At 33.7% G+C, this 27,823-nt stretch overlaps 1 protein-coding gene across 4 annotated transcripts in view; it reads right to left on the bottom strand.

Annotated features, from left to right (window-relative positions):
* Positions 1–27,823, bottom strand: part of CDH8 (cadherin 8) — a 204,712-nt gene that overhangs the window by 51,280 nt on the left and 125,609 nt on the right. For 3 of the 4 annotated variants that reach the window (XM_013098274.5, XM_005018256.6, XM_038185527.2), the window contains 4 exons: positions 16,484–16,651; positions 12,299–12,486; positions 9,282–9,535; positions 2,164–2,300 (listed from right to left, as the gene is read on the bottom strand). In XM_013098274.5, the coding sequence (XP_012953728.1) occupies positions 2,164–2,300; positions 9,282–9,535; positions 12,299–12,486; positions 16,484–16,651 (747 nt within the window). Of the gene's footprint in view, positions 1–2,163; positions 2,301–9,281; positions 9,536–12,298; positions 12,487–16,483; positions 16,652–16,885; positions 27,803–27,823 lie in introns of those variants that run through there. The other variant, XM_021271465.4, reaches the window with a different exon arrangement.

Genomic DNA, 27,823 nt, shown 5'->3' on the forward strand with positions numbered 1-27,823 from the left:
GAGGCTATTTTACAACAGTGATAGGTGCTGAGGCTCCCATGAAGTTTTATGAGAAGGCAACTAATTATAAAATTCTTAAGTAATAATTGCATTTTTGAAATCTGAAGAAGGAAGAGGCACACTTAATTCTGATGTGACTTAGAAATGTGTAATACTGTTAAATTTGCTCCAATACAAACATACAATCACACGATACACATCAAAAAAGTGAATTGGAGAAGATTCTTGAAAAATTATTCTTTTTCTTGTTTTCCATTTTAGACTTTTTGGAGGAAATAAAATGTAAAATTACTTTATACCTTTTTATTTCAGTGTCTGAAAAGCTTTGAATAACAAACTAATAATTATTTTGATGCTAGTTGTAGATCTCATGAATTGAGATTTCTCATGTTTTGAGAAAATTGGTATGGAGATTTTTATTTCTTTCTCCTTTAAAAACAGCAGAATTATTAAGTGGCTTGATATTAACCTGGCAAAAAAATGTTCTGTGAAACTGGAGCTTGCTTTCTTTCTTTATGCAATTTGATTTACTGTGTTGGCTTGGCTTTCCTGCCAGCAGAAAGTATTCTTGCTAATTTATCAAAGTAGTGTTTGCCCACAAGATTTAATAGCAATTAACAGAACACTGTTGGCACAATTGCACTGTTGGCAATGAAATACACAAATTATTAAGGCAGATTGCATGAATAGAGTTTAAAGGAGTTATAAGTTGAGAGCTTATTTTTACTCAGACATGCCTTTGTCATTTATGCATGCATGTCAGTTATCCCTCTCATATTCCTAACACGTTCGTTTTTAAAAGCAAGTACCAGAGAAAAGTATTGGACAACAAAAATGGTCCAAGTAAGCACCTTTTATTCTCCCATTCATTCATTTATTCATAGGTACAATATTATGAAGCTGAGCACTAAAAGTTATCATAACACTATATACTTAAAAAAAAAAAAAAGATACTCGGGGGGAGAAGCAAGCATTAATATCATTGTGTTTTCTACATGCAAGAATTAGTAGCGTAGTTCATCAAGCTCTGAAGACAAACTTTCTTATGACAATGTGTCAAGTGTGCATGCACTTGCAGGAATTATGCATACATATTGATCACAGAATAGAAACTTTAGCAGAAACATTTTCTTAGTTTATGTCCGAGTTATGAAGACAAGGGATGACTGTCCTACTTCCTGTATCTGTTTTTGTTTTGTTTTGTGTTTTTTTTTTTTTTTGCTTCAACATGTTGACATAGTCAAATTTATAGTCTAAAATATAATGCTAATATTAATAATGTCTTATCAGATCCTGCCACCAGCACTTAATCACAATTCCAAATTAATCAAGAGTTCTTCTTGACTAAAATCTAGAACCCCTATTCCCCAGACAGGGTGAAGCTCCTGACTGCCAGTGACTTAGGTGTACTGATCAGTCACAATAATTTTGTAGATCAGAGTAATATGTGGTTTTGGTTATGGCTGCATATGAGTAAATTTATTCACATGAATCACAGAATCACAGAATGCTCTGGGTTGGAAGGGACCTTAAAGACCAGCTTGTTCCAACCCCCGCCGAGGGCAGGGACGCCTCTGACCAGCCCAGATTGCCCAAAGCATCCACAGCTTCTCTGGGCAACATGTTCCAGTGCACCCTTTGGATATTCTTCACAAATATTCCCATTCCCAATCATTAATACCCAACAAAAATATACGTATATATATTCTTTCAAAAATCAAATATCAAATAGGGCTACTTTAATGCAACATACCCATGTGCTTAATCATTTAAGGTACCGATACAAAATATTTCTCAGAATTAAGAACTTTTGCATTGACTCTACAACTTACTTCAACTGTAGCAAAGTTTTATTTCTTCTGCCTTATTATAACTCACTACATACCTGTTTTTCTATATTTACCCTATATTTACCCTATATACCCTCTATAAATGTCCTTGTATATCCCTTCAAACTCTATATTACTTTATTCACGGAAACAAGTACATTTTTGAAAACCAAAAGAAATGGAACCTTATCAGAAATTAAGTTTTCTTTCAAAAAATGTATGCTTTAAAAATCCAGTGTTTTACTTATATACAGTTTCCACTGCATGCACTGATAAAACTAATTAGAAAGCCAACAGAAAATCACAAAATCACAAAAAAGTCACAAATACTTACTAGTTTCAGTAGCTACAATAGTTATGTTGTGCCACATATTTGTTTCTCTGTCCAGTGGTGTTGCCAAAGTTATTTTCCCATCTTCTGCATTAATGTTGAACTGTCTCTCAAGGTCAGTATGGCGATCAATGGAAAACCTACAAAATAGACATCCCTGTAATCTACTTAATGAAGTTGGTGTAGTCCATACAATCACAAGACAATTTATGGAGCCCTCTGAGAGCTGCAGTTTTATAGCAAAATGGATTGAGAAGCTCAATTGTATAAGACAAAATGACAAACTGAGACTAAAAAAAATAATATTTATTATTGCCCAAGGAGTAGTTAGCTGTATACCCAGTATGAAGGTCATAAAATGCCCTCAGGTTCACTAGGTAACATCTTTGACAAACGGTGCTGATCAACAGTTAATTATACAATCCATCACATTTATTAGACAGTTTCTATGGTATTTCACAGTAACTGTTGATAATTTCAAGAGTAATGTATTAAGCACACAAAAACGGTGGGCTTCATGGTTATTTTTAAAAAAGGCTGAATGATGTTATTTTACTAACAAATTTCAGATTAATAAAGCATGGACTATTCACCATGCATATTATTTGGTTACGGTTCAAGAATCTCCACGGGCAGAAGGCAGTGAATCACCGTTTACCTGTAGAACACTTCAAACACTGAAGGAGCAATTGTTTTACAGACTGACATCACTGATTTTTAACAAAACAAGTTCTATCCGACAAGTAGTCAGAGTTTGCAAATGTGAATTTCCAGGTAAATTATGCAGCCGAAACAGAGCCAGCTTGAGAGGAAAGAGCTGCCATAGATTGCTCCAACAGTGCATTAAGCAGGATGATGATTTAAAGCTCAGGACAAGATCTCCAGGAAAGCTTTTATGTTTGCCCATTTTCAGAGTTATTTTATTAATGTATTATTTGTAAAAGGAAACTAAATCACAAAATTAAGCTTTCCAATTTTGCGATAGGAAAAGGTACAAAATGAAAGAGTTTATCACTGAACTATTGATATAGTTCAATAAAAATTGACTTCAAGGGTTTTTAGTGAATCCTAACTGTGGCTTTATATAAAAGCCTTTTAAGCCTTTGTGTCTATGTATTACAGAACCTAACAGCACGCACTGACAATTTTGCATCTGTTCTGCATTATATCTAGGCATAATAGGGTGAGTTAGGATACAGTGTCAGACTGGATTACATTATGTAGTGGCCAGAATAGTGACTCAGACTGCCAGTTTCTCATTACACTTCTACTTTTTTCACACACACCGCTAAACTCAGCGATAAAAGAGTGAGAACATATTTTGCTACAATGTCAATGGCACAGTTATCTGAAAATCATTTATGCCACTGTTTTATGTTACCATAAGCAAATTTAAAAAAAATAAATATCTGATTCTGAAGTTCCTCTATATGCCACAATAAAAACTTCCGAATAATTCAAACTCATTCCAACAAAACACCTTTGCTTTCAATGCATGTGTAGCATTAGGTTCTGATGTCAAAGTTTAGGATTGTAGCTTTCACCTTTTTTATTTCAATGTCAAATAATGAGTTCATATTTAGAATAAAAGATAATGTTGCAATTAGGGCGCTTGTGCAATGGATTCAGTAAGATACAATTGATTTTCAAAAATTAGCTCAAAGTTACAACAAAGTTAGTGCAAACGTTAACAAACATTTGGTAATGTTATTACCAAAGATCAAGACTAGCATAGACACACTGGTAAGGAACTTAACAAATAATAGACTTACAAATGAATCCCCCTGTTAAACAAGGAAAATGTGATTTGCTAGACATTTTTCTATTTTTAAACTCTCAGAAGAACTAGTTTTACTCACTTTAAAAATTAGTAGTTTCATTAAAAGGTACGATACAAAAATATGAAATCAAATTTCAAGTATATTCAATGCCTAAAGTTAGGCATGCACATCTATATTTGGACATTCAAGTAAACTGATTTTCTAGTGAACTCCACATATCACTTCTCAATGGTTTAATATGAACTGTACTACCCTCAGCATTTCTGAAATCAGGTCACTTATATGGAGGAATAAAGATGTAGGTGCCTAACTTTAGGCAATCATACTTGAAAATGTATTTTAACCTTACTTTAATGTCTCCTTAGTTCCCATTTAAGTATCAGAAGTAAACTTCTGGTACTAGTGAAGTTGATAAAAAATATCTTACAGACTTACAGGTTTAAACTTAGAGATTTAAAATTGCAATCAATAAAAAACAAAACAAAACAAAACAATAGAAAACAATCAAAGTAACTCATTTTTAAGATCTCATTACTTAAAGCCAATCTTTTAATTCTTGAAGTTTATGCAGAAGTGACTATCAGAGTACAAAACTTTTATGAATTCTGACAGTCCACAAAGAAAAAAAAATATGAAATGCTTATATGCTATTTAGTCGACTTGGACTTGACATAAACTTCATTGTGGGTAAGATGCATTTTTTCCTCTAAGGATCAATGCTTTTTTAAATATCTGTGAGTTTATTATATTGCATTTCATCTCATCCCAACAGTATTTATTCACAATGCAAAAACAGCACTCAAAATGAAACAGTTTTAATGAAAGTTTCACAGGTTTACAGGACTACAAAGAGGTAAAACCCTCTCCTGATTTTAATTTGATAAATATTTGGTACAAAATAAAAAACGAAATTTGCCAAGTCATAAACCTGGGAATATTAATAGTACGCTTGCAGTTTCCTTTTCATGATAATGGTATTATAACTCTTTTTAATGGGAATGCATTGTCAGATCCATAAGCTAAACATGAAACATACATTTCTCTAAAAATGAGAAAAGAATATCTTGGGAAATAATATCTGTTAAAATTGCCATAAAACCAGTGCAGGTTATTGGGAGGTTTTGGTTAGTTTATAGGTCTGCTATGGCAATTATAGGAACAATCCCATAGTGGTTTAACAGAAGATTTAAAGTGATTCATAGTCTTTCTCCCACACTACTGATACTGCTGTTATGACTTAATTTGATCTATTCTTTATTTGAACCAATCTAAATAAGAGCTGAAACCCTTTTTTGCTGCACCTGCTGAGATTTGAATCGCAAGACTGATACCCCATCAGTGGTAAATCACCATTGTTTATTAATGCCAGGCAGACAGGACAAGCTACTTAGTGACTGATAAACAGCTGCACCATTAGGGAGGCAGAAAATAACGTATCTAGATTTTTAAGGCCTGCTGTGAATTAAGAAAATGATCCACTACTGCCAAAGATGAAATCTCTTCCAATATGAATGGGGAAAACCTGCCACAGTGAAGCTTATCTCTCCATAGAGAAAGACACTGAAAGGCAATGATTTATAGGAGGGCAGAGACAGTATAGGAAGAAAGATTATTACTCATGCTTTTTGCTATGCACTTGGATCAAGCTTTATCCAAGATAATTTATTGCAGATAAAAAGACCATGGTTATAAAATAACAAGAGAAACATGAAATAAATACTACTGGAATCACTAGACTTGTATGCTAACAGATAATGATCTTTCAAGCCTTATTATACAATAAGCCAGGATGTACCACCCTTACTAAACTACAGCAAAGTTTTACAAATAGCTCAGCTGAATCCTCTGGTTAATTCCATTATTGAGAAAGATGCATGTGGTCTAGATGTGGTAAAATGTGAGCTAACCATGTCTACAATTATTAACAGAATCTGTAAATCTTTTTCACAATCAGGTTTAAAAGTTTGTATATTAAAGAATACGCACAGCAGAATAGCAAAGAAAGAGAAAATAAAAATATTGCTGCTTATGAAAATAGCACTGGGTTATGAAAGACATGATATATTTGGACTAACCTAAGAGCTGAAATGAAAAGATGGTTCACATTCACTGGAAAAAAAGGATAATGAAATCATAACTCAACTAAACACTGCATTATCACTTAGTCATTCAAAGATGCTCTTCCACTATTATGGTTAAACGTCAAAAATATGAAAGGTATCATGCAACATATGCATCCTTTAGTCCCATCCATCTAAAAATGCCTAAATTTCAAAGATTTTTGACTGATTTCAGACCAATAACCAGAGTCACAACCCTTCATTCAACACAGCATTGCATAATAACCCTACAGGGGTATTTCCTTGTGATGGGCTTATTGAGAACCAGACTGGTAAACCACCTATAGACCCACTCACTCATCTACGAAGGGCTTTATGCCCTTCAGATAAAGTGAGGAAGAGATCAGATGATATGTTTCATCCCTTCTAAGCAAGTGTAACAAAAAAAAAGCACAGTTGTACTGGATGAGGTTAAACATTTTTAAAAAAAAGAAGCATTGGAGAAGAGTTTCTTTCCAGTCTGTTTCCTATAATTTTTCTAAGCTCTTTACTGTTTTTGTTTGTTTGTTTGTTTGTTTTCTTGTGAGTCAATTATCAGACTAATAATTCCATATTCAGAGACAACCATGTTTTACTTCATTTATTAAACTTCAATACTCTGAGTATACTGAGACTGTGTATAAAACTAATGTGAAGCAGATGCAGTATAGGTAGCACATAAGGTGATTCTCTAAGGTGATTTGTGTTGCTAGGATTTTTATAACAAATGTATACAAAAGCTCTGTCCAACCAAAATATTAACAGAACAGATACATACTGAAAAATATACTTTCCTTGAAATGTAAGTGTTTTTTGGTTCCAAAAATTCTATTTTAAGGAAAACACGTTAAAAATGACAAGGGAGTATTCAAACACTCCTTTGTTTTTAGAACAGAATATTTTAATTCTGTTTTACAAAAACTCTAACTTGTTTTTGATATTTTAGAAAGTGTATCATAAAAAGTAGATGGATACAGAGAAATTACATCATATTCCTGATATACTAACAGAATAAACAATTGAAACATACAATCAAATGAAACATTCTAATCCAAAAAAAATGTTTCCATTTTTTTTCCATAATCTATGTTCCTTTTTTTTCCAGAACCAGAAAGTAGCTATATTTCTGCTCGCTACTTACCTCTGATGAATATTTTTGCTTCTATAATAGTAAAATTAATAACTTAAAAATTCTCTTTTTGCCTTGAAATATTTTTCATGCAAAAACCGGATTTGGTCTTTCCAGAACAATCCCAAATATATCCAGATTAATCAGATGAACAAAGAAGAAGAAAAAAGGAAGTTGCATAGATAATTGTGTGTATTCCTTAATTATCTATCATGCCAATGCCACGGAAAAATTACAAGATAAAATTTTAAATTACTATATATATTTTAAAATAAGATATAAATCATACTAATTACGAAGATGTTTTTGGTTCAATGTAATTAATTTTTGCCCATTCTCTTTCATGCATATCAATTGTTTCTGTATGATGTGATAAAATAATTATGTTCTAATTCTGTTTACACATATGAAATCCTTTTCCTTTCAAAAGTTTGAAAATACTTTGATCTTTAAAATGATGAAAAAAATGGAGATGTGGTAAAGATTTTACACATCTCAATTTTTTGGTCTTGATGAGAATAAAAGGGCTCAATTTCAGGGTATAAAAATGCCTGTAGCTGAGCTAAACTACTCAGAGTTTGAGGCAGGATTAGAGAAGACCAAGGAAACAGAGCAAGAGTGGCAAAACAGTCAAGGTAAAACTGAAGCAGAGTTGAAGCTAGATGGAGATAGGAACAAAGAGGACACGTTCAGGGAGCAAAGGGGCATAGGACAAAGCCAAATGCAGAACAGAATGTGGAAGAGGCAAAGAACTAAGGCTTGATTGAAAAGAAATGATGAGTATCAAACTGAAGTATTTGAAGAAAGCCAACTTGCTGCCACCACATCTGGTTTCACACACCTTTCAAAAGACCCAGTTTTTAGTGGCACATCAGTGTCAGCAGTAATAAAACTGGGGATGGAGCCACTGCTTAAATTGTGATAGATCAAACTGTGTGCATTCTGTGTTATACCTTTTCCTGTTTACTCAACACTATTTTAATCTGGGTAACTACTCTTATTAATTTTCCATTTTTCTGACCTGATGACCATCCTTGATTGTCCTGAGAGCTTCTCTGGTATGAAAACAGAGTAAGCATGTGTTACTGGGCTGTGTACTGCAGTAGCAAGTATATCATTCAATTACTAATTTTATGTAGCAAGATTTGATAGTCAATGCTAAATTTTACTAGGTTTGAAAGGATGATTCCAGGCAAGATACTCCATCTGCATGCACAAGTTCTAATATATTCGGAATGTCTAATTCTGAAAATACTAAAATATGCTATGCAGCATGTAGGCCCCCTAAATAAAGGTTTAAAGTTTGGCTCTGCAACAAAGATAATGATTAGAAAATGTACATAAGCATCATCTTCACAACACTGACAACTCTTTGTGTAGTTTATATTCTCTATGGCAGCAGTGTACAGTGATGATTATTAAATAAACTCTCCAAACATACTTTTACTATTAAGTTGACATTTTGGTGTTTCATTTTAGAATGCTTTTAGCAGGCAGTACTATATATAGTAAAATTTGGTTTGAAAACAGTCGTGTCACTGTTTAACTAAAGGGGAGGGAAAAATGTGATCTCATGAAATGAGATAGAAAGTACACTGATCTGATGAAACGGAAATAAGAGATTTTGCTCAAGTTAGATCAAAAAGGGAAAATATCGCAAATTGAAGATGTAAAAATCATATGGGCATAATCGTTTCAGACTTCCTATGATTAAACCAGGAATATGTCTCGCCAAAGGAATACTAAATATGGTTTTACAATCTTACAACTACATGGAACAAATTCAGTATATTGTTAGTAGAGAAACTAGTGGAATATTTAAAGTAAATGCAGAGATATACACTGATGAGCCAACCCCACTGGACCTTATACCCCCCTATTTCTTATTTTCATTGCACACTTACTGCTTTATAAGATTATTCATGTAGCAAGGAATATTTATGTGATTTTGGAAATTACCTGAACTGATAAGTATAACACCTCATAAAACAAAGAAATCCTATGCCAGTATTTTATAGAAATAAAACAGAGAGAGAACATACATACAATGTATGGGAAAACATAGCATACTACCAGCAGTGTTTTCCTATGAGAACTTTAGAGTAGCACTACCTTATAGGACTGGAAGACACATCGGGGTCATGGGCAGTCACCTGACCAATCACAGAGTTAATAGCAGCATTTTCATGCACTTCCAGTAGGTAAGTAGGTGATGAAAAGACTGGTGGCTCATCAGCATCCTCTACTACAATTTTTACTGTTGCTGTATCCTTGAATGGTCCTCCACTGATGAAGCGAGGATCAATATGAATGTTGGCTGCTTCTACCTTCAGAGTATAGGATTTTTTGGTCTCAAAGTCCAGTGGCTGTTCAGAATGACAAAGATAAATGTCTTTTTACTAATGGCCAAAGAGAAAGAGCAAATTAATATAATGCTGATGGATGAAAGTCATGTGTATTTAATCACATTCAGTGAGTTTTAATACATCCCCTTCCCACTCGCAAAAATTCAACCTGGAAATTTTCTAGGCATATATTGATATTTGTTCATTAACCAAGAGAAAAAAATACTCTTTGTTTTCTTGTTTTTCAGAAAAAAATTACCACAATATTCTCTCTCATGAATAATACTACTACAATTACATATCAGATAAATACTGCAAATTTGCCTGTGATGACATGACTTGCATACTAATAATATTCTTAATCAGTGCTTTGTTAGCTGTAGATAAGAAGAAAAAAAGAAAAAAAAAATATTATCTCCACAAGGAACAAATATTTTATTATTTCCAGAACTATGTGAGAAATTCAAAGAACTAGCAATTATTATTTGTTGGACAGGAGAGGCGTTAGGTGGAAAAATTTAGAGCTAATCATATAAGAAAATACTTCAATATTATTGCACTTCAGATAACTCTGCATTTCTGTTTATAGGGCTAAATGAGGTAGACATCTCTCAGGAATTTCTGACAATTGTAGCAATTCCTATTTCTGTACCTTATTTTTTTTTCAGAGAGAGAAACACGAAACCGATTACTTTATTCTTGCAATATACCTTCCGTGTCACCATTGTTTTTACTATTTTACAGCTTCATATTAAAACATAAAAGATGAAAACACAGTGGATTTAAAGAAATGAAATACCAAATAAAAACCAAATCTGTGACACTTCTGAATATCAGAATTTTTCATTATAGGAGATTCAACTTTGTGTCATGAAGCACATCAGTATATTCACTATATAATTCTCTTGTGTCTCACAATGATTCAAGTTTCAAAGATGCAAATTGCCAAGCAGTGGAAAGATATTAAGATTTGCATTACAATGTCCCAGGGATAGAAAGCAAAGGACACAGAATCTGTCTGAATCTGCAATGCAAATACTAGCAAGAACACAAATAGGAATTACAAAACTCTTTTAGGAAGTCTGTCAAAGCCTTCAGTATGTATACTTTTGAATTTTGTTGATTTTTTCTTCAGGTATGAAGCAAGCTCTAGTGGGATTTGCTCTTTCTCACAAATTCTAGTAAACATGAGAAAACCTTGCTTCTTTACCAGCTCTTAAATTTGCAAGCTTTTGTAATTACGAATGGTGATTTATAAATCAGCATATTCACAATTTGCTAATCATAGCTACTGTATCATTTTTTTCAACTGCTTTTCATGTGCTTTACAGAAATGACAGTACCCCAATACATATAGTCATTCTTAATCAGACTATCATATTGAAAATTTACTCTGCATTGTCTAAAACTCATGCATTTATGCTGGAGAAAATCTACTGGTGAACAGTACCCTACATACATCATCTACTGTAGTAGAAACAAAATGATTATTGCTGTCAAAATGAATATATGAAACAACATTATGTTACAGTCTTAGTTATGAAATAAAGCCAAGGGAACTGGGGCAAAAGGCTAATTGCCTTAGTGTACAAAGGAGGCCACAGCATACAATAAATAACAATAAGGAAGATCAAGGATGTATATCATAATTTTCTCTTTAGGATAACAGATCTAATTTTAGATAAATATACATAATTTTATTACACTATTATACTTCTAGAGTTCTGTCCTCCTCACTGAGAAACAGAAAATAAAAACTTCCAACAGCCATCATTCTGTCTGACCTCTTTAATCACAGGTACAAGTTGAATATTAATTACACTCAGGTACTCAGGTACTTTTTTTCATTGAAAGCCACGCCTTTTTTTTTTAAAAAAAAAAAAAAAACACTGAATCATTTAGAGTGCTCTGTGCTACATATTTAAAACCCTCCATGCCAGTGTTATGAGTTATATTCATATCCTTCTTTGGAACACAGCAGGGGAATCTGTTCTCTTTTCCTTCCCCCAAAATAATGAAAATGAAGCCTGTAATTACTGTTTCATTGACTTGAATAGCTAAACTGTGTTCTAGATATGCTGTCTTTCTCCACATTTCTGTATATAATTGTGTGTTCCTTCTGTTGTGTATTCATAAATACCTTATCTTGCATACATCAAGATTGTGTAAGCATAGAAAAGGTAACAGAGTCGTAGCCTTCTCTACAGCCCAAATTCGGCATTTTTCATGTTAAACAGTACTGATGTCCTTGATAAGGTTCACTGAAATCATTATTCATTGAGCAAAGAGAGTTCAAGAGAAAAGTTGGAAGATTTAGCCTCTTACACATCAGGTAATTTAAATAATAAGCTATGATACTTTTTCTCTGAACGGTATCTGCCCAACTATACAACAAATGAAATCATAGAGAAAAGTACTCAAATGAGATTTTTTGAAAGTGTACATCATCAACAAAGGAAATTCTGATCTACTCTTCCCTTTTGGAGCCAAGGAAGCAAAATCTGTATCATTTGAGCACGTGAAGCAGTGGCTGGACTCAGGAAGACCAGACAAGATTAATATGTGTCCAGAACAGAAAATACTGCCATGGAGGTCTCCACAGTTGTCACCTAAATGGTGCTTCTGAGGGATGTGGCTTATACACCCCTACATTTATCAATTCACTGGCTTAACACCTCATCTGCAGATAAAAGAATCCTTGAAAATCCAGCATGTTCTCACAGAGGACAGTCCGGCTGGGTAGCTGTATGTGCAATAAACATTTTTTTAAGAGATAGAGTTTACCTTTCTCACTCTAATAATGCCATCCTGAGTTTGGGCATCTGTAGTGATTTCAAAAATATCCATTCCATCTCCTTCAATAATATCATAGGATGACTTAGCATTTTCTCCAATATCCAGGTCATTTGCTTTCACTCTTCCTATAGGTTCCCCAAGAGCAACATCCTCCATTACTGAGAAGTGATACATACCTTAAGAATAAGAGGAAAAGACCAAATATTACACCTGATTCCAGTATCTCTTGTGTGCTCTTCATTTGTTTATACTACCCCAAAGCAAACTTGAGATGTGCAACTGATACAAATAACATTTACACGGGTTACTTACTGAAAGCAGCAAAACATGTTCCTTACATATTAACGTTCAGTTTACTGCACATGAACGTTCCTTTCATTGTAATAGTACCCTGCCTCCTGCTTGCACAGATTCTCACTGCTGCTGAACATAAGTATTAAGCTACTTTCAACACTGTAAATATGTCATATGATGTCTACTGCAGATACTGCTGAACTGCAGATACTGCTGAACTTACCTTTTTATTTACAGACTTGTAACTATATTTTTGATGGAATTCAACCACAAAACCTTAGTTTTTGCTCTGCAGAAAACTCACCTAATATGGAAAAGGTGCCATTTAAAACTTCAGATCTTTGCTACTTTTTTTTGTCTCTTATCTTTTTATTTGAACTGGTTTTGTTCTTTTAAGCCCTTTTGCAATAAGAAACTCCTCCATAAACACTCAAGGAAACTCACGAACTTTAAGTTGTAAAGGAAGCGATATTTTTCCACTGTATTCATTACTGTGTCTCCTATTTGTTTATAGGTATAGATTAAATCCTAGTACAAAGTGCTATTCAAATCCTCAGCATTTTTATTTTTTGTAATACTTGCTTCAAACCATGTGACCTAAAATGTTTCAAAAATCTGTTGTGAAATTCTAATATTTTAGGTAAGCGGTTTACTAAAAGAAAGAGAAAAATACCCATTTTATTATTACACCTCACAGTGCTTAGCATCACTTTGAAAACAGAAGACATGCATGTTTTACATCAATAGTTCTTTATGGGATGCCTATCTTTTTTTGGCTCTTGGTAATTTACCATGTTTGATGCTATGGTTAGTATGTGACTTAACCAACTGTGGTGATATTTAGTAGTTAAAACAATCAAAAAGGAACTCAAGGTTAGGAGATGAAACTGGTAAAAACAATATAAATATTATATGATAAATGGTGCTGGACTTGTCCTTTTCTTTCTTCACAGTTGTTTTAAGACAACTTGTAGTTTTTAGTGTAATGTGCAGCTTTTCTAGTGCTTAGTTTTCTAAAGCCAAAATATCCTGGTGTTTTTGCTGAAACTGTTTGTAGGCCAATTACAACAGCTACAGTTGAAAGTATGAAGGAAAACAAGAGGAATTCATGAATACCTATAGTGATTTTTTTTTTCTTTTAAGCTTCTAGGCTAAATTATTAGAGACAATTTGGGACCATCAACATTCCTCAAGAATATTCCCAATAGCTCACAAACAACAAGCAGGAAAAGCAATCCTACAGAAAGTGCCTGCACAGACTAAATTACAGATTTGTAATTTAGACTGCTGTCCACATTTTGTGGCTTGACTCTCCAGACGCAGTTGATTGCATTTTCTGGTTGATATTTTTTCTCAGACTTATTAATGTAGTTTAGAAAATACTGTAAAAATGTTATTATGATGTAAGTGACTCTTTTACATAAATTGCTCTCAAGTGTTATGAATTGTTCTGTCAAGATGTTATAGTTCAGAGCTGACCAAAAATCCACATTATGCTTCTTTGAAACCCTTTGGTTTTCACAGCAATGCACAGTTCTTCTCAGTATAATCTACAGTAAACTGCCAGGTCAAAAACTTCAATGACTTATAAAATGACTCTAAAATGATCTTAAAGAGATCACAGAAGTAGTGAAAGTTCATCTTTTTCATTTTCAAAACCCAGGAGGCTAACACTTTTTGAAATCTAACCATAAATATACATTTCTGTCCTGCCTGGAAACAATAAACCGATAAAACACAGTGCTTTCTGAGTTCATTACAATTTATTGTGAAAGCAGCATGTATTACATCTTATGAATTTCTATTTCATTCCAGTTAGGCTCTATTGTAAGTTTGATCCTTTCTTATTTTCCTTTCCAGGCAAATGCCAACTGTGCTTTAACAGTGTAAAAAATGCTACAGATTTGATCAGCTCTTGTATAAGGTTAGAGTCATGACTAATCTGCAATGTTAGGCAGCATGCTCGGAATACTCAGTTTTAAAAGGCAGAATTTGTAATAGAATCCAGTTTAAATATTTACTATGGCACATCCTCATTAAATGCAATATATACATAACATAAAACTATAGTACATGCATTTTTTTCCTAACGAAATTGCATAATTGTCAGAGTTCTAACAGGGTGGTTATTCCTAGAAGGTAGTTTGAATTCTGTGCTGGAATCCACTAGCTGTAACAGCTTCAAAGACAGCAACCCACTCTTTGTTGAAGGAAAACTAATCTGCATTTTCCACATTAAAAATATATTTCAGGGATTTGTGATGCAGTCTTCCTCAGCCTAGCCAGTCAACATGTCACTGTAACCAAACTACAGGAGAACAGATATGAGTAAGCTGCACGGGGAAAGCACAGTTTCATCTCCACATGCATTCACTCCTGTGCTTCCTGCTGAGACCTCCAACAAATGTACCAATTAGTACCAGTTGTGTTGCTGATTTTCTGATCAGCTTTTTTTGTACTGGCTGGCAAAGACTTTATGACATAGAAAATGCTGATACAAATACAAAAGCCAGGTAAGCTGGCAGAAGTAGATGCGTAGTCACAGAGTTAGAGCTACTGTACACTGCAGGCAAGAAATGTTCCTCTGTGTCCTGGTGATATGGTTCAGCCAGGAGTCTCATCCATAGATATTCACATTATTAAGGGACTTTATTAAGGGACTTGTCATCCTCTGTTGGAAAATACTACCGTACAAGTGCAAGCCATGAGTTCTCAAAGTCAAAAATACGTGCATTTCATATTTTATAATAAGAATATCTTTTATTGTGCATAGAGCAGTTATCTGTTAAAAACACTATGCAGAGGTAATATAATGCATATTTTTTTCTGAATAAGCTTTTGCCTCTGCTTATTTTTTTATTTTTTTTATAATTCTTTGTATACATATATATATCTGTATGTGCTTTTTCTAGACTATGAGGAAGTATTTATCACATGCTGAGTACTAAGACACCTATTTCTCTCTTTATGTCTTCAGAACAGGGCAAAAGTGGATTTTGCCCTTTGTGTAAAAGAAATCATTTTACATTTGGTGCATAGGTACCTTGTTAGAAAAACATGCTACTAAAAAAGTAAAAATGACACAGTCAAGATATGAACTCTCTCCAAACCTAATATAGGCTCTTAATACCTTAAAACAAGTGTTTCCAGAACAAGCTGGATAAAAAAGTAAGTTTCTAATAGGATATTAGATTGCACCTGTTCCAAACAAAATCGATCCAGTCATTATGCTCTTCCCTTTTCTTTTTGTCTTCATCTTTGATATAGACTACAAAGCTTGTAGAGAATCTCAGCATGATGCCAAATCATTTTAACCTAGCCCAGCAAGACATCCATTGGAATTACAGTAGTAAATATGGATTTGGAATTAAAGATCAACAATTATCTAGACGTAAAAGACGTAAAAACTTATTTTTCTTTGTTTTCTTCATTTTTACCTAATTAGTCAAACCTTTTTTTTTTTTTTTTTTTTTTTTAATCAGTTTCAAATGTCTTTTACTGGTGGTGTCCTTTGTCTACAAGAGATGGAAGCATATACAAAAGCAACTGAAACTAGCACTTAGAAACAACTGCACTGAAAGCAAAAACCACCCAAATAAAAAAAAAAAAAAAAATTCCCCAAGCCCTTTTGTGTACAAGAGATAACACGGAAGACAGAGGGCTGTGTACACTGTTATGGGCATAATTCCCTCCTTCCTTAGAGCTCTTAATCAGGCAGAGGACTATTAATCTTTCTCCAGTAGCAGCTACAGATTTTTAAATTACATCACAAACCCAGGCAATATGATGATAAAAAAATCTGGATTAAAAAGAAAAAAAGAAAAAAAGAGGTATATTCCTTTCTTATACAGGAGAATGTAAACACATAATGACACTTACTCTGTGCAAACTTAGGAGGATTGTCATTAACATCAGTGAGTGTAATTGTCACTGTTGTAGTTCCAGAGAGTCCACCCATATGTCCTCCCATGTCCTTTGCTTGGATGACAACAAAGTATTCTTCTTTGGCTTCTCTGTCCATGTTGGGAAGAGCTGTTTTAATTATAGCTAGAATAGGGGCAGGGGGAGAAGATTGTCAGATACAGACCCAAATTCAGTTTTGTAGGTATTTTTATGAATGTAGGTTAATATTGTTATAAAAACTTAATGCTAAAGATCCAGCCTCTTAGTACCAAGGAAAAGAAGAAACTAAGATTTTCCAAACAGTATATTAGTGGTCACCTACCTTGGTTTAAACAAAAATGCAAGGAAATCACAGTCAAAAATAAGAATTATTCCTACCTGTGATACTTATTTCTTTTTTCTTGATACAGAATTTGGTTTCTTTATTACCTCCCAGAGAAATCAAATGTTTTCCCATAGAAATAAAAAAAAAAATAAATTAGGAATTGTAATGATGCATTCTGCAAATAACTCCATTGTTATAAATAAAGTGACTTTAAAAAAGGATGCTAGAATATTATTTTTTTTTCATTCATAGACCTGATCAAGATATCACTGAAATATTATTTCAACAGCTTTTGAATTAAGCCTAACATAACTTTTTCTCCATTATTTTTTTTAGGCAAACAGTTTCTACTGTTATCTTATTTTTTAATAAAAAAAAAAAAAGTAATTTACATAGTTAAATCAGGCCTAGAATTGTAAAAAAAAAAAAAGCCACATTTAGTATTCTTGACTCTAAGAAAAGTTAAATAATTCAATAAAGTGATATTTTTCTTAGGCATGTATTTTAATTTGTCTATTAATGTATGAAACACTCTATCCCTTGGCTATAGTTTGAAAGGTAAAAGAAAAACTAAAATATCTTAATAAGTGTCTACAAAAGAATTATGGTTTCTGACCTTTAAGGAACAAAATTTTGGGGTATCTCTGGGTGATAACACTAACACAATCTGTTATTTCAATATTCCTATCTACTGTCTCAACCATAAACCATTTGCTAGAGACTAAGAGGCAAAGATAAATACAAGTTTCGATTTCAAACAAAAATGAAAATGTAAAAAAGAAATGTACTCTTTTAATTACCGTACCTGCAGCTGAGCATTTTTAAATATTGAATATTTCAGAATTATATGGGTTGTTACCACCTATATTTCTGTGTTCACTATCTAGAGGACTGAAATCAGCTAAAACAAAAAAAAAGCATCATTATCTCTTATGAGGCAAATTAACAAACACAAAAAGGCTCCATCCTTTCCTAAAAAAGTAATGCGATCAAGACAAAAGGCAGAGTTACGCACAGACAATTTCAAATGTAACCATTTGTTTTATTTATTTCTTTATTCACCAGTTCTCTAGTTGTGCTCACAAGAAATACTGAAATTTTCAATCAATTTTTAGAAAATGTCAAATCACCAAATTCTAAATCTAAATAATAGTAATAAGCTCAACAAATACTAATAGGCATACAGCACATTAATTCATTGACCATTCAACTCACTCTACTTCAATTCAAGCCAGAAACAAATTGAGAATAACTCAGTTTTAGCATGTTATGATGGATGAAAATGATATACGCCAAACAGAAGTGTAGTTTAAAAGCAAGAGATGAGAATTACCAAAGACTAATGTAAGGCAGGTAGACGCTTGCTGGAAAATTGTATTCAGAAAAGTTATCAATGGCTTACTGTCAAATTGGATGGATGGATGAAGTTGTTCATAGGGTTTGTTCTGCTTCTAGCATCATTCAGTATTTTCTGAATGGTGGAAGACAAGAAAAATTTATCAAGCCTTTCAGGTGACACAAAGTTGGGAGTAGTTGCAAATACTAGAAGAAGAGGATTACAGTTCAAAACAATTTTGACAGATTGGATAGTCTAAAAAAGCAGAATGCAACTCCGTTTGACAAATAAAAAGTATTTTGTGTGGGTGAAACAGTTAACTTCACAATTACAATAGAGCAGGTGACTCATGAGATAAAAAAATGTGGAGTCAAAAAGAGTTGAATATGAGTCTACAGCATTTTACTGTTAAAAGCGTTCAAGCATTTTGTGATTATACTTTAGCTAGTATATTGTATGCAAGAATGGTGGAGTAATAATCCCTTCAGTCCCCACACACTGCTGGAACACTGTGTTTGATTTTGGGTATTCCTCTTCTGTATTCAAACTGATGATGAATTAAGCAGTGAGTAAAGCAATGACTAAAGTAGCAGAAAGTCTGACAAAAAATCTGGTTCAAGTAAGTTAGAGAACTATGAGCAAAGAGTCTGCAGCCAAATATGGAAAACGTACTGGGAGCTACTCTCCTTTCCCGATGAGAGTAAGAGAAGAAACGATGGAACTACAATGTAAATGACAAAACAGGTTTAAGCTGCAGCACAAGAAATTTCAGTTAAGCATTAGGTGAATGCTTTCTACCAGAGAAGTAAGTACAGTTAGAGAAGGCTACTTATAGAATTTATAATATTTCCATCACTAAAAGTCTGTGGGAACCTATTATTCAAATACCTGTTGAGAATTTGAATGAGTAGATCTCATTCTTTTTGAAGGTAGGGTTACTTACTGAATACTGCTTGAGGTCCCTCTCCATATTGCCTAAAACTTCTCTGTGTATTCTAAAATACTTTACAAACCTTAGGCCTGTGAAAACTTTTGATGGACATGTAGTTCAAGCATAGGAAAGAAAGCTCTATCATAATTTAGCTACAAATACTCTGACTAAAGCTGGAAACCTAAGAAAGTGGGCTGGAAGATAAAGAAATCAGGAAGTAACCGATTTCTTCAAAGAATGAGAACATCCCCAAGGAAGTTCCTTTTATTTATTTATTTATTCTTTTTTGGCTGAGTTGCTTTTCCTAAGCAGCGATTGGTGTCACACTGCTCAATAGCAAATAAAACAGCTGTAGAATGGGATTTACTTTTACAGTGGTCCTAAATGCACACAGTGAGCAATTCACACAATCTGCCTCACAACTTGAATCGGTTAAAATGCACCCCCGTGGACTACTTTCAAAAACCTATTTGGAAGAATATACACTATCTCAAACTGAAAAAGATCAGGGGAAAAGAAGCAAAGTTACAAAGGCTATAGCTGATGAAGAGGAGGAAAAGCAACAATAAAAAATAAGGATCTGTTTTCCATTTTTCACTTCCCTTTTTTAAGGATCTCTTTATGGTAACACTGTAACAGTACACATTGTAATAATTGAGAACATGGACCAAACCCAAGCAAGCACTATGCAAAATTGGAATCTGAACCTGAAAAGCTTTTCTTAAGAATCTCATTTATCTCACATGTTTTGATGAAGACTTCCTGCTATTTCAGCTAGCATGCTTTGGAACTTTCCCTTCTTCATTTTGGAAGAGCTAAGTAATTGCTTTGATCTTCCTTCCACGCTAAAATCTTGGTGGAGATTTTTATTAAATATAACAGCCATTTAGGACCCAAACTACTGCAAAATCAATCTTGTAATTTCTTCAGAGAGCTGCGAGATGTATTCTTTGTACTCCCATGAAGCACAGTGACTTCAGTGATGTTTTAGCAGCCCATAAAAAATGTTCACTTGGAGACCTCTGGAAAACCTGTACCATAATTCCTTAAAAATGAATAGATCACTACTAACTTTCTTGAAAATTAAAGAAATTCTAGTCCTTTGAGGATGTTATACAGGCATACTGTTCCACTATTTTTAAATTCAATTTACCCTTCATATAAATCATAATCTTTTTAATAAAAATTATTCCCATTCCTTACTAAGGTTTAATGCCTTTAGGACTTTTATTCTAGCAAGACAAGAAAAACAGCTGTAGTGTCTAAGTTGGCTAACTTTACAGAAAAATTAACAATTACAGGAGTATCTGAACTACAGTCAGATGTAGACGTATTTCAAATCAAAGCCATTAGCCACAGTAAAAATAAACTCTAGGTAAGGAAATGAATGCTGTGTTATATAATTACCTGTGGAGTGATTCTATGCCGTTTTTTATTTTTAAGAGAGAAGCTAACAGTGTGCATATTTTATTACCATGTTTATTTTTTAAAACTGTATGGGAAAGACGACACTATCTGCCTCTCTGTTAAACAAAAAGATGAAGGGCGAATACTGTTCTATTAAATCTCTATAGTTTCTTGTTTAACCTACAATCTATTATATCTACTTTTTCAGCCCATATTACTTCCATTTACATGTTTTTTCAGTTCTTGCTTTCATTTTGAAGTAGACCTTGCAAGCTTGCCTTTGTGCATAAATGAACACTACCTGTCTTTCACTAGATATATTTTTCTTGAAGAATATCATGATCAGATAACACCTATTATAATACTACCATTTCAATTCAGATGAACTTGTATCTGGGTTTTACAGCAAGGAAAAAAAATGCTTTCATCTCATACTAGAGACTTACCAGCCATTCCTTTTTCTCTGGGAACAAGTTTTCACTGGAATGTGAAAGGGTCACCCTCTCACCAACTGAGAATGAATGCAGTAAACAAACATTTTGCACTACATTTATGAACCTGTTTCCTTATGATTTAATTTGTTATGATCCAGTAATACTTATAACTCTACTAAACACTTCAGAAAATGTAGCTTTGGACTCTTTTTCAGATATTTTCCAAATATAACCGTGTAGCTCAAACTCCTCTCTTCTAATTCAGTCTCTGGAAGCACAATATTATTTAGATATGTATCCCCAGTTCTTCTACTCAGCATGAGAAAAGTTGCTGCTCTATTTCACTAGCTTTCTAAAATGATGGAGGTATTGCTCTGAAATGCAAGAAATAAATGTGGTATCAGCCTGTTTGCTAATACTATTTCTCGATAAACTCTAGAAACAGAAATCACTTTTGTTTTTGTTTTTTTTTTTTTTCAAATGCCAGTCTGTCTTGATCTTAAGCGAATCATCTTTACCATCTACAGATTGTCATAACTGCTTTCAAACCTCTCCACAATGATTTTATACTTTCTTTATTAATCAGAAAACGCTGCTTTTGCCACTGCTGCAGGACCAATCCTACATACCTTATCCATAATGGTTGCACTTTATACTTCTAAGCAAAAAGCAAGAACTGACCCTTGGGTCTGCTGCACTAGCAGTTTGTCAGTACAACACTCTCCTAATGGGCTGTCACCAAGACAACTCAGAATCACCAATGATTCTCTGTACAAACACCTTACCACAACTCCTAAGGTTGTACAGTATACTTAGTACACAATGGCAAAAAAAAAAAAAAGGTTCATACTAGTTTGAAAATATACTCTATTTTCAGCATTGCACCTAAGTACATCAGAGACTGTACAGACTGAGCTGAAGGTGCTGTAACCAAGTGCTAGTGACTGAGCACAGACTCCAGAAATTCAGTATGTGCTGGAGCTGATTCTGCTACACTGGGAATGATACTGCTATCAGGCCTACAAACCTATCTTCTGTCTGCTACTGCACACATCTGCCTTCTTGCCTGGGAAATGAGTTCATACACCTTATTTGCCAAGACACAACAACAGAACAACATCTGTCCATCCTGGTTCATGCCTCTTACAATTATTTCAGTTTCAAAAATAAGTTAACTGTAACTGAATCTGTAGTAATTTTCAGGAATATCACAGCAGCACTGGTTAATAAAATGAGTTAGAAAGCTGTAGTTCAATCCAGGCTGTGCCTAATGTTGAACAGGTTCCTTCTCTACGCCAATCTCACCAGGGTTTAAATCTAAACTATTCAGAAACTGAACTATTTAGAAAGGGTCTGTTGAACATGAGTTAGTTCTGTTCTTAGAAGCTCATTACTTTCCCTTGCAGTTGAATGTTATTTCCTGTATCAAAACTGTTTTCCCATCTCACTCTCATTTGAAAATGCTACCTTGTCATTTTATCATGAGTAATTACAGAAACAGTCCCTGTGCCTCTCTTTTATTAACACCTTTCAAATATTTGTACAGTGATTTCATATCCTCCTTTAATCACCTCTTATCCAGTTTATTCAAATTAAGTTCAATCAATCTTTCATTCTAAGTCATATTCTTCAGTCTCTCTCACCTCAGTTACACTGCTTTGAACTTTCTTCGGTGTCTCAGTAGTCTTTTTTTTATGACGATGTGTCTCGCCAATATACTACATACAATATTCTGGGGGCAGCTTGTGCTATTATTGTTGCCCAGCATTAATAATAAATTAATAAATTAAATTAATAAACTGGACTTTAACAACTTGGTAGAAGAGTGAGCGTATGTCATCACAAAAATGTTTGTAATTCAATAGTTGCTGTCACTTACCCTCATTACCTTACTGATTTTTATTGCTGGACTGTATTTTAAGGTCTAGAGGGAGGAAGGCAATAAAGACTGTAAATAAAAATAGGAGATTCATACCTGACTTCACCCAAATGCCATTTTCACTCCTCCTAGGCCTACTCTTTTATGTTCTGAATTTCAGAGCCACACAGTGTCTCAGGTTCAATACTGTGTTCCAGAGGGTGTCACATACTGAATCATTAAAAGCTCTGTTGGTTAAAGCATGTGGACTTTCACACGGAAGTTAAAGGTAGGCATAGAAAATGAATCAAATATTCACTCTCCAAAGAAATATCCACAGGCTGTTAAGGAGAGATTTTAGTTTTCTAGGCCTCCTTATTCTTTTGTTTTCTTCTCAGCTTTACTGACTTAAAATTTGGCCATTGTACCAAGTGACCATAACCAAGATGGCAGCATTTAAAAGCTGTTCTTTTTCATATATTGCAAGGGTTTATGCTTGAGTAATGAAATGCATTTTCCAGTGCAGTAGGGCATTTGGTATAATTCGTCTTGTTCACATATTTCAGGTGTGTGTAGGAGTGACATTATTTAAGTAAGTTCATGTGAAATGTAAATAAATGAGACGCAGCTGATAATGTATTTTCTTTGCTATTCCTATATTGTAGAACACCGTGTCACTTCATATTATATTCCATTATGATAATCTTATTTTAAAGCTGACAGTCATGATTTAATATCTTCGAAAAAGCTTAAATGTGAGAAGTATACTTTTGCTGCTTCTAGCAGTCTTAAATAAGCCCCTCCCCCAGCATTTTGAATTTCATTGTTTGGATTACAGGAGAATATATACAACTTGTATAATGCTATAAATGACACAAATTATGATGTCAGTTTTAGCAAATCTGACATCAGTTATTCAGTTATAACGAGTTATGGACTATACTGAACATTGCAAGTTCTGTTACTAATCTGATGCTATCACATGGTAAATTTAGCTTTTCATAGAAAATCTGATTCTGTCATCTTTGTAATGTATTATTTATGTTGTTCTCTATCCAATGAACCTATGGTCATATTAAAATTCACCTATGAAAAGGGAAAAAATATTCAGAACAGAGCATGCCATCAAAAAAGCATTTACCCTAAGCTGTATTCAGATGTCTGAATGAAAAATAACTTCTGAATTACCTTCTTTCATGTGTCTATAACTCATACAGAAGAATTTGCAAACTAGAACTGCAGTAGTATATGTATTTTTCATCTAATGTAATGGAAAACTATTGTTTTATGGGTCACTTAGCAGAACTTTTTTCTGTGCACCCAGTATTATAGAATTGTTTCAATAAGGAGGTTGAGAGTAATGTCAGTTTCAACCAAGAGTAATTCCAGTAAGAATTACATCTAGTTAATATCAAATTAGTAAGAAATAAAAAGCAGAAGAGTAAGAAACTGCTTCCTTGGATTTGCCCTTGGGTGTAACAGCCCTTTCTACCACAGGCATGAAGGACACCATAGACATCTTACACCTCTGTTCCCTTGTTTTCATGATGCTTGGAGTACTACAGAAAGCATGATTTGGATTATTCCTGGCAGTGAGCTCTCATTGTACCATTAAAACAGAACAGTGACATAAAACAATCTTTACTCTGAGTCAGCAAATGAACAAAATTATAGGCAACATCTTTGGTAGCTGCACAAAATCTAAATATAGTCTTGATTTCTACTACACAAATCTAATAAAAGGCCAGTCACCTAGAAAAAAATAGTTGATAAGCTCTAAGTAGCTATGCTTCAACGCTTGAAACACTCCCATGAATAAAGGAAAACATTTGCATTCTTTGGTAGCTCACGTTAACATAGTCTGTTTCTTAACATAATGATTCCATTCCAGGGAAGACACAGTTCTAGACACAGTATCTATGATCAGAATCAATTCTGTTTCAAATATATTGGAAAGATTTTTCATTTACCAAAGCTGCTAATAAAAAGTAAGCCCAGTGAAAATGTAACTACAGACTATACAGACAAGCATACAAAACAAAACAACAACAACAAAAAAACAGCTACCATGCTTGGAGAGTCACCTTCAGGTTTGTTTTGTTTTGGACAAGCTACTAATCTAGCTAACTCTTATGCTCCAATTTCTACACTTTCACTGTAGTACCAAAAATCCTCCCCTAAGGAAATTTTAACTGGGTTCCTGTGTACTACAAACAGATGTGTAATGGGTTTCCTTGGCCAAGCTTCTATGAGAAAAAATACATTGGATAAATGTAAAGAAACAGTCAAACATTTAAATATTTTGTTTGCTTTGGAAATTTTCTTTTTTATTAAAATACACCTTCCAATCTATATGCCCATGTTAACAGCAATACTGTCCAAATTACAGAGAGGCTAAACTAGCGTGCATGTTTTATGCACCACTACCTCTAAAAGGTGAAATATTCAGTGCCACAAGCTACTGCAAAATTGTAGCTATCTTAGTATAATACTATCGTCATTTTGAGACTGCATGTAACAAACCATAAAACTCTCTCTGGTATGTAATAAACATTATCATACCCTTGCTCTGAAATTTTTGTATTACCAAGAAATGTGCTGCCTACTTATTTATGTTTTTCTGAAATCAATACTTCTCCTCAGAAGAACCACAAAAAGTTGCTGCCTTTTAGAGCTGTCTTTTTCACCATGCACATTATACGGCTGCATTTTCTACAGGAATACTTGTGTCTGGTTTGTTTAATGACTAGATTTTTATGTATGTTTGTTGTTTATATATTCTAGATAACATACATGGAGATAACATACATATAGAGAGCTGAAGGGCTCTCTATATTTTGACATTTAATATTGCTAGTAGATACCTTTTTCTCTAAGTGAATGAAGATATAATAAATTTTGTACATTTTAAAACGTTAAGCACTACAAAAAATGTGTAAACCCTTTGAATACCATAGATACAGCCACATACTCTCCAGCTTTAACTATCCTTTGGCTAGCTGTAGGAGTAGCACTGTAGTTATACTACAGATGAAGACCATTACATATAGATGGCAAAGACAGACAGGATGGCCTCAGTACATAAACTCGTTCAGCTGTAATGATTTAGAGAAGAATGTAATCGATGCCCTACATAGATCTAGAAAAATAGGGAATCAGAAACCATTTATTCATTCAGAAGCAGCTCCATAATATGAAGCCACTTACCCAGGGACTGTGGCAAAACCACAGTTGAATTCTTTATGATTAAATTCCCCTTAGAAACTAACGTGTCATTTTCATGTTAACTGAACTGCTACTAAAAGGAATATTTATAACTGGAAATGAAGGTAGGAGGGGGAATTTAATGCAAGTGAAACAGGAGAAAAAATCATGATTTTCAGGTTCACCAAAAAGCTTTGGAGTTTTCTCTAGCTTTCGTGATAATGGAAATCACTTTCCTAGGTGATGAATGGTTATTTTATTGGATTAAGCATAACATTTTAATGTAATACAAACAATAAACCTGAGTCAAATTAAACAATTTTTTAGGTTTGGAATAATTTTTTTTTCAGGCCATTTCATGTGAAGGAACTGGAAAATCTGCGTAGCAGGAGAATATACGCCACCTCAGCTGGTGGGAACAGGTGAGCACTATCAGTACTTTATGAACTTTCCCTTGCAGAAACAGAGAAAGAGCCTATAGCTAATCCTCCTCTAACTGAGACAGCTACAACAAATCATTCCTGCACAAAAGAATTTGTAATACAACAGAAAACAAAATCATGTATTTTTATACTTGATGGTCAGGAATCTGTTCAGAGTTTTATTTCCATGTGACTTTTGACAAATCGTCAGCATAAACTAAGGGGCTTCACTGATAACACCCCCTTGGCATAATTATTTTTGAAATAAGTGTGTTTTTTTCACTGGACCGAAAAAGTTATTCTTTGTAGGACTATAGTTTACATTCACCATAAATTCAAATACTGAATTACATTCCAGAGATTGTTTTCATACTCAGGACAGTTTTCCTTCAACCAGAAGAAAATAATGTAATAGATGAATCCCATTTATTGATCTACACTATTTGTCAAGTCCCTGTAAGCTAGGGCATTTCTGGGAAAAGAAAATTATTTTTCCCATGCAATCTCCCTAAAAAGAATTAACAAGCTTCCAGACTTTAAAGAGTCTGACAGTTTTCTGTTGTTCAGAAAGCTTTGCACATTTCATCTATCAAAAACATCCTTTAATAATTCTCCTAGCACTTACTTCATAATCTTGTTAATCAGCATGAGTACAGGAATTTACTCCTTTATGGCTGCATAAATTCAGGTGATTTTTTTTTTTTTGTATGTTATAATATTAGTTATAGTTTTCTTCACCTTAGGAGATCACAGCTGCTTGACTACAGTGATTAAAATCTACCTCAAGTAACAGGTGAAAGAACATAAGAAATAATGCCAAATCACTTAAAAAAAAAAAAAAAAACACTTCTCAGAGACAAATGCATTTTCTCGAAGTGTGACATATGTATAGCAAACAGGAGGAAATGGATTTATTGGCACTCCTTTCAGATTATTCGCTCAAGATTTTAAAACCACAGAGAAATAAAGTCATCCTAAATGCACACTAATAAAACTTCATAACAAAACCCAGTATCATGTTCTTTCTTTCCTCGATTCATCCAGTCAGGAAAAAAAATAAATCATTTTTTAGTGAAAACACACAATATGCTCACTGAAATTCCCAAGCTAAACTGTTCTTTCTTTAACTGGAAATACTATAGCCTCATATTGAAAATTACATTATGTTCATTAAATTCCTCAGGCTACGTCTTCCAGTCCCTAACCAGTTATAAGTCACACAACACTTCCACTGCCTTCAGTTTTGCTTCAGTAACTTCTGTAATATTAGTGTTACCATTACTTGCATTACCTTTAATACAGATTTTTCTTTGTCTTTTCACATGTTCAGGCTCTGATGGGATACGTGTGAGATGTGTTGCAACTCAGTAATGCTGACAGACACCTCCTTATGTTCCCT

The sequence above is a fragment of the Anas platyrhynchos genome, chromosome 12 (assembly GCF_047663525.1).
Source record: "Anas platyrhynchos isolate ZD024472 breed Pekin duck chromosome 12, IASCAAS_PekinDuck_T2T, whole genome shotgun sequence".
NCBI lineage: Eukaryota > Metazoa > Chordata > Aves > Anseriformes > Anatidae > Anas > Anas platyrhynchos.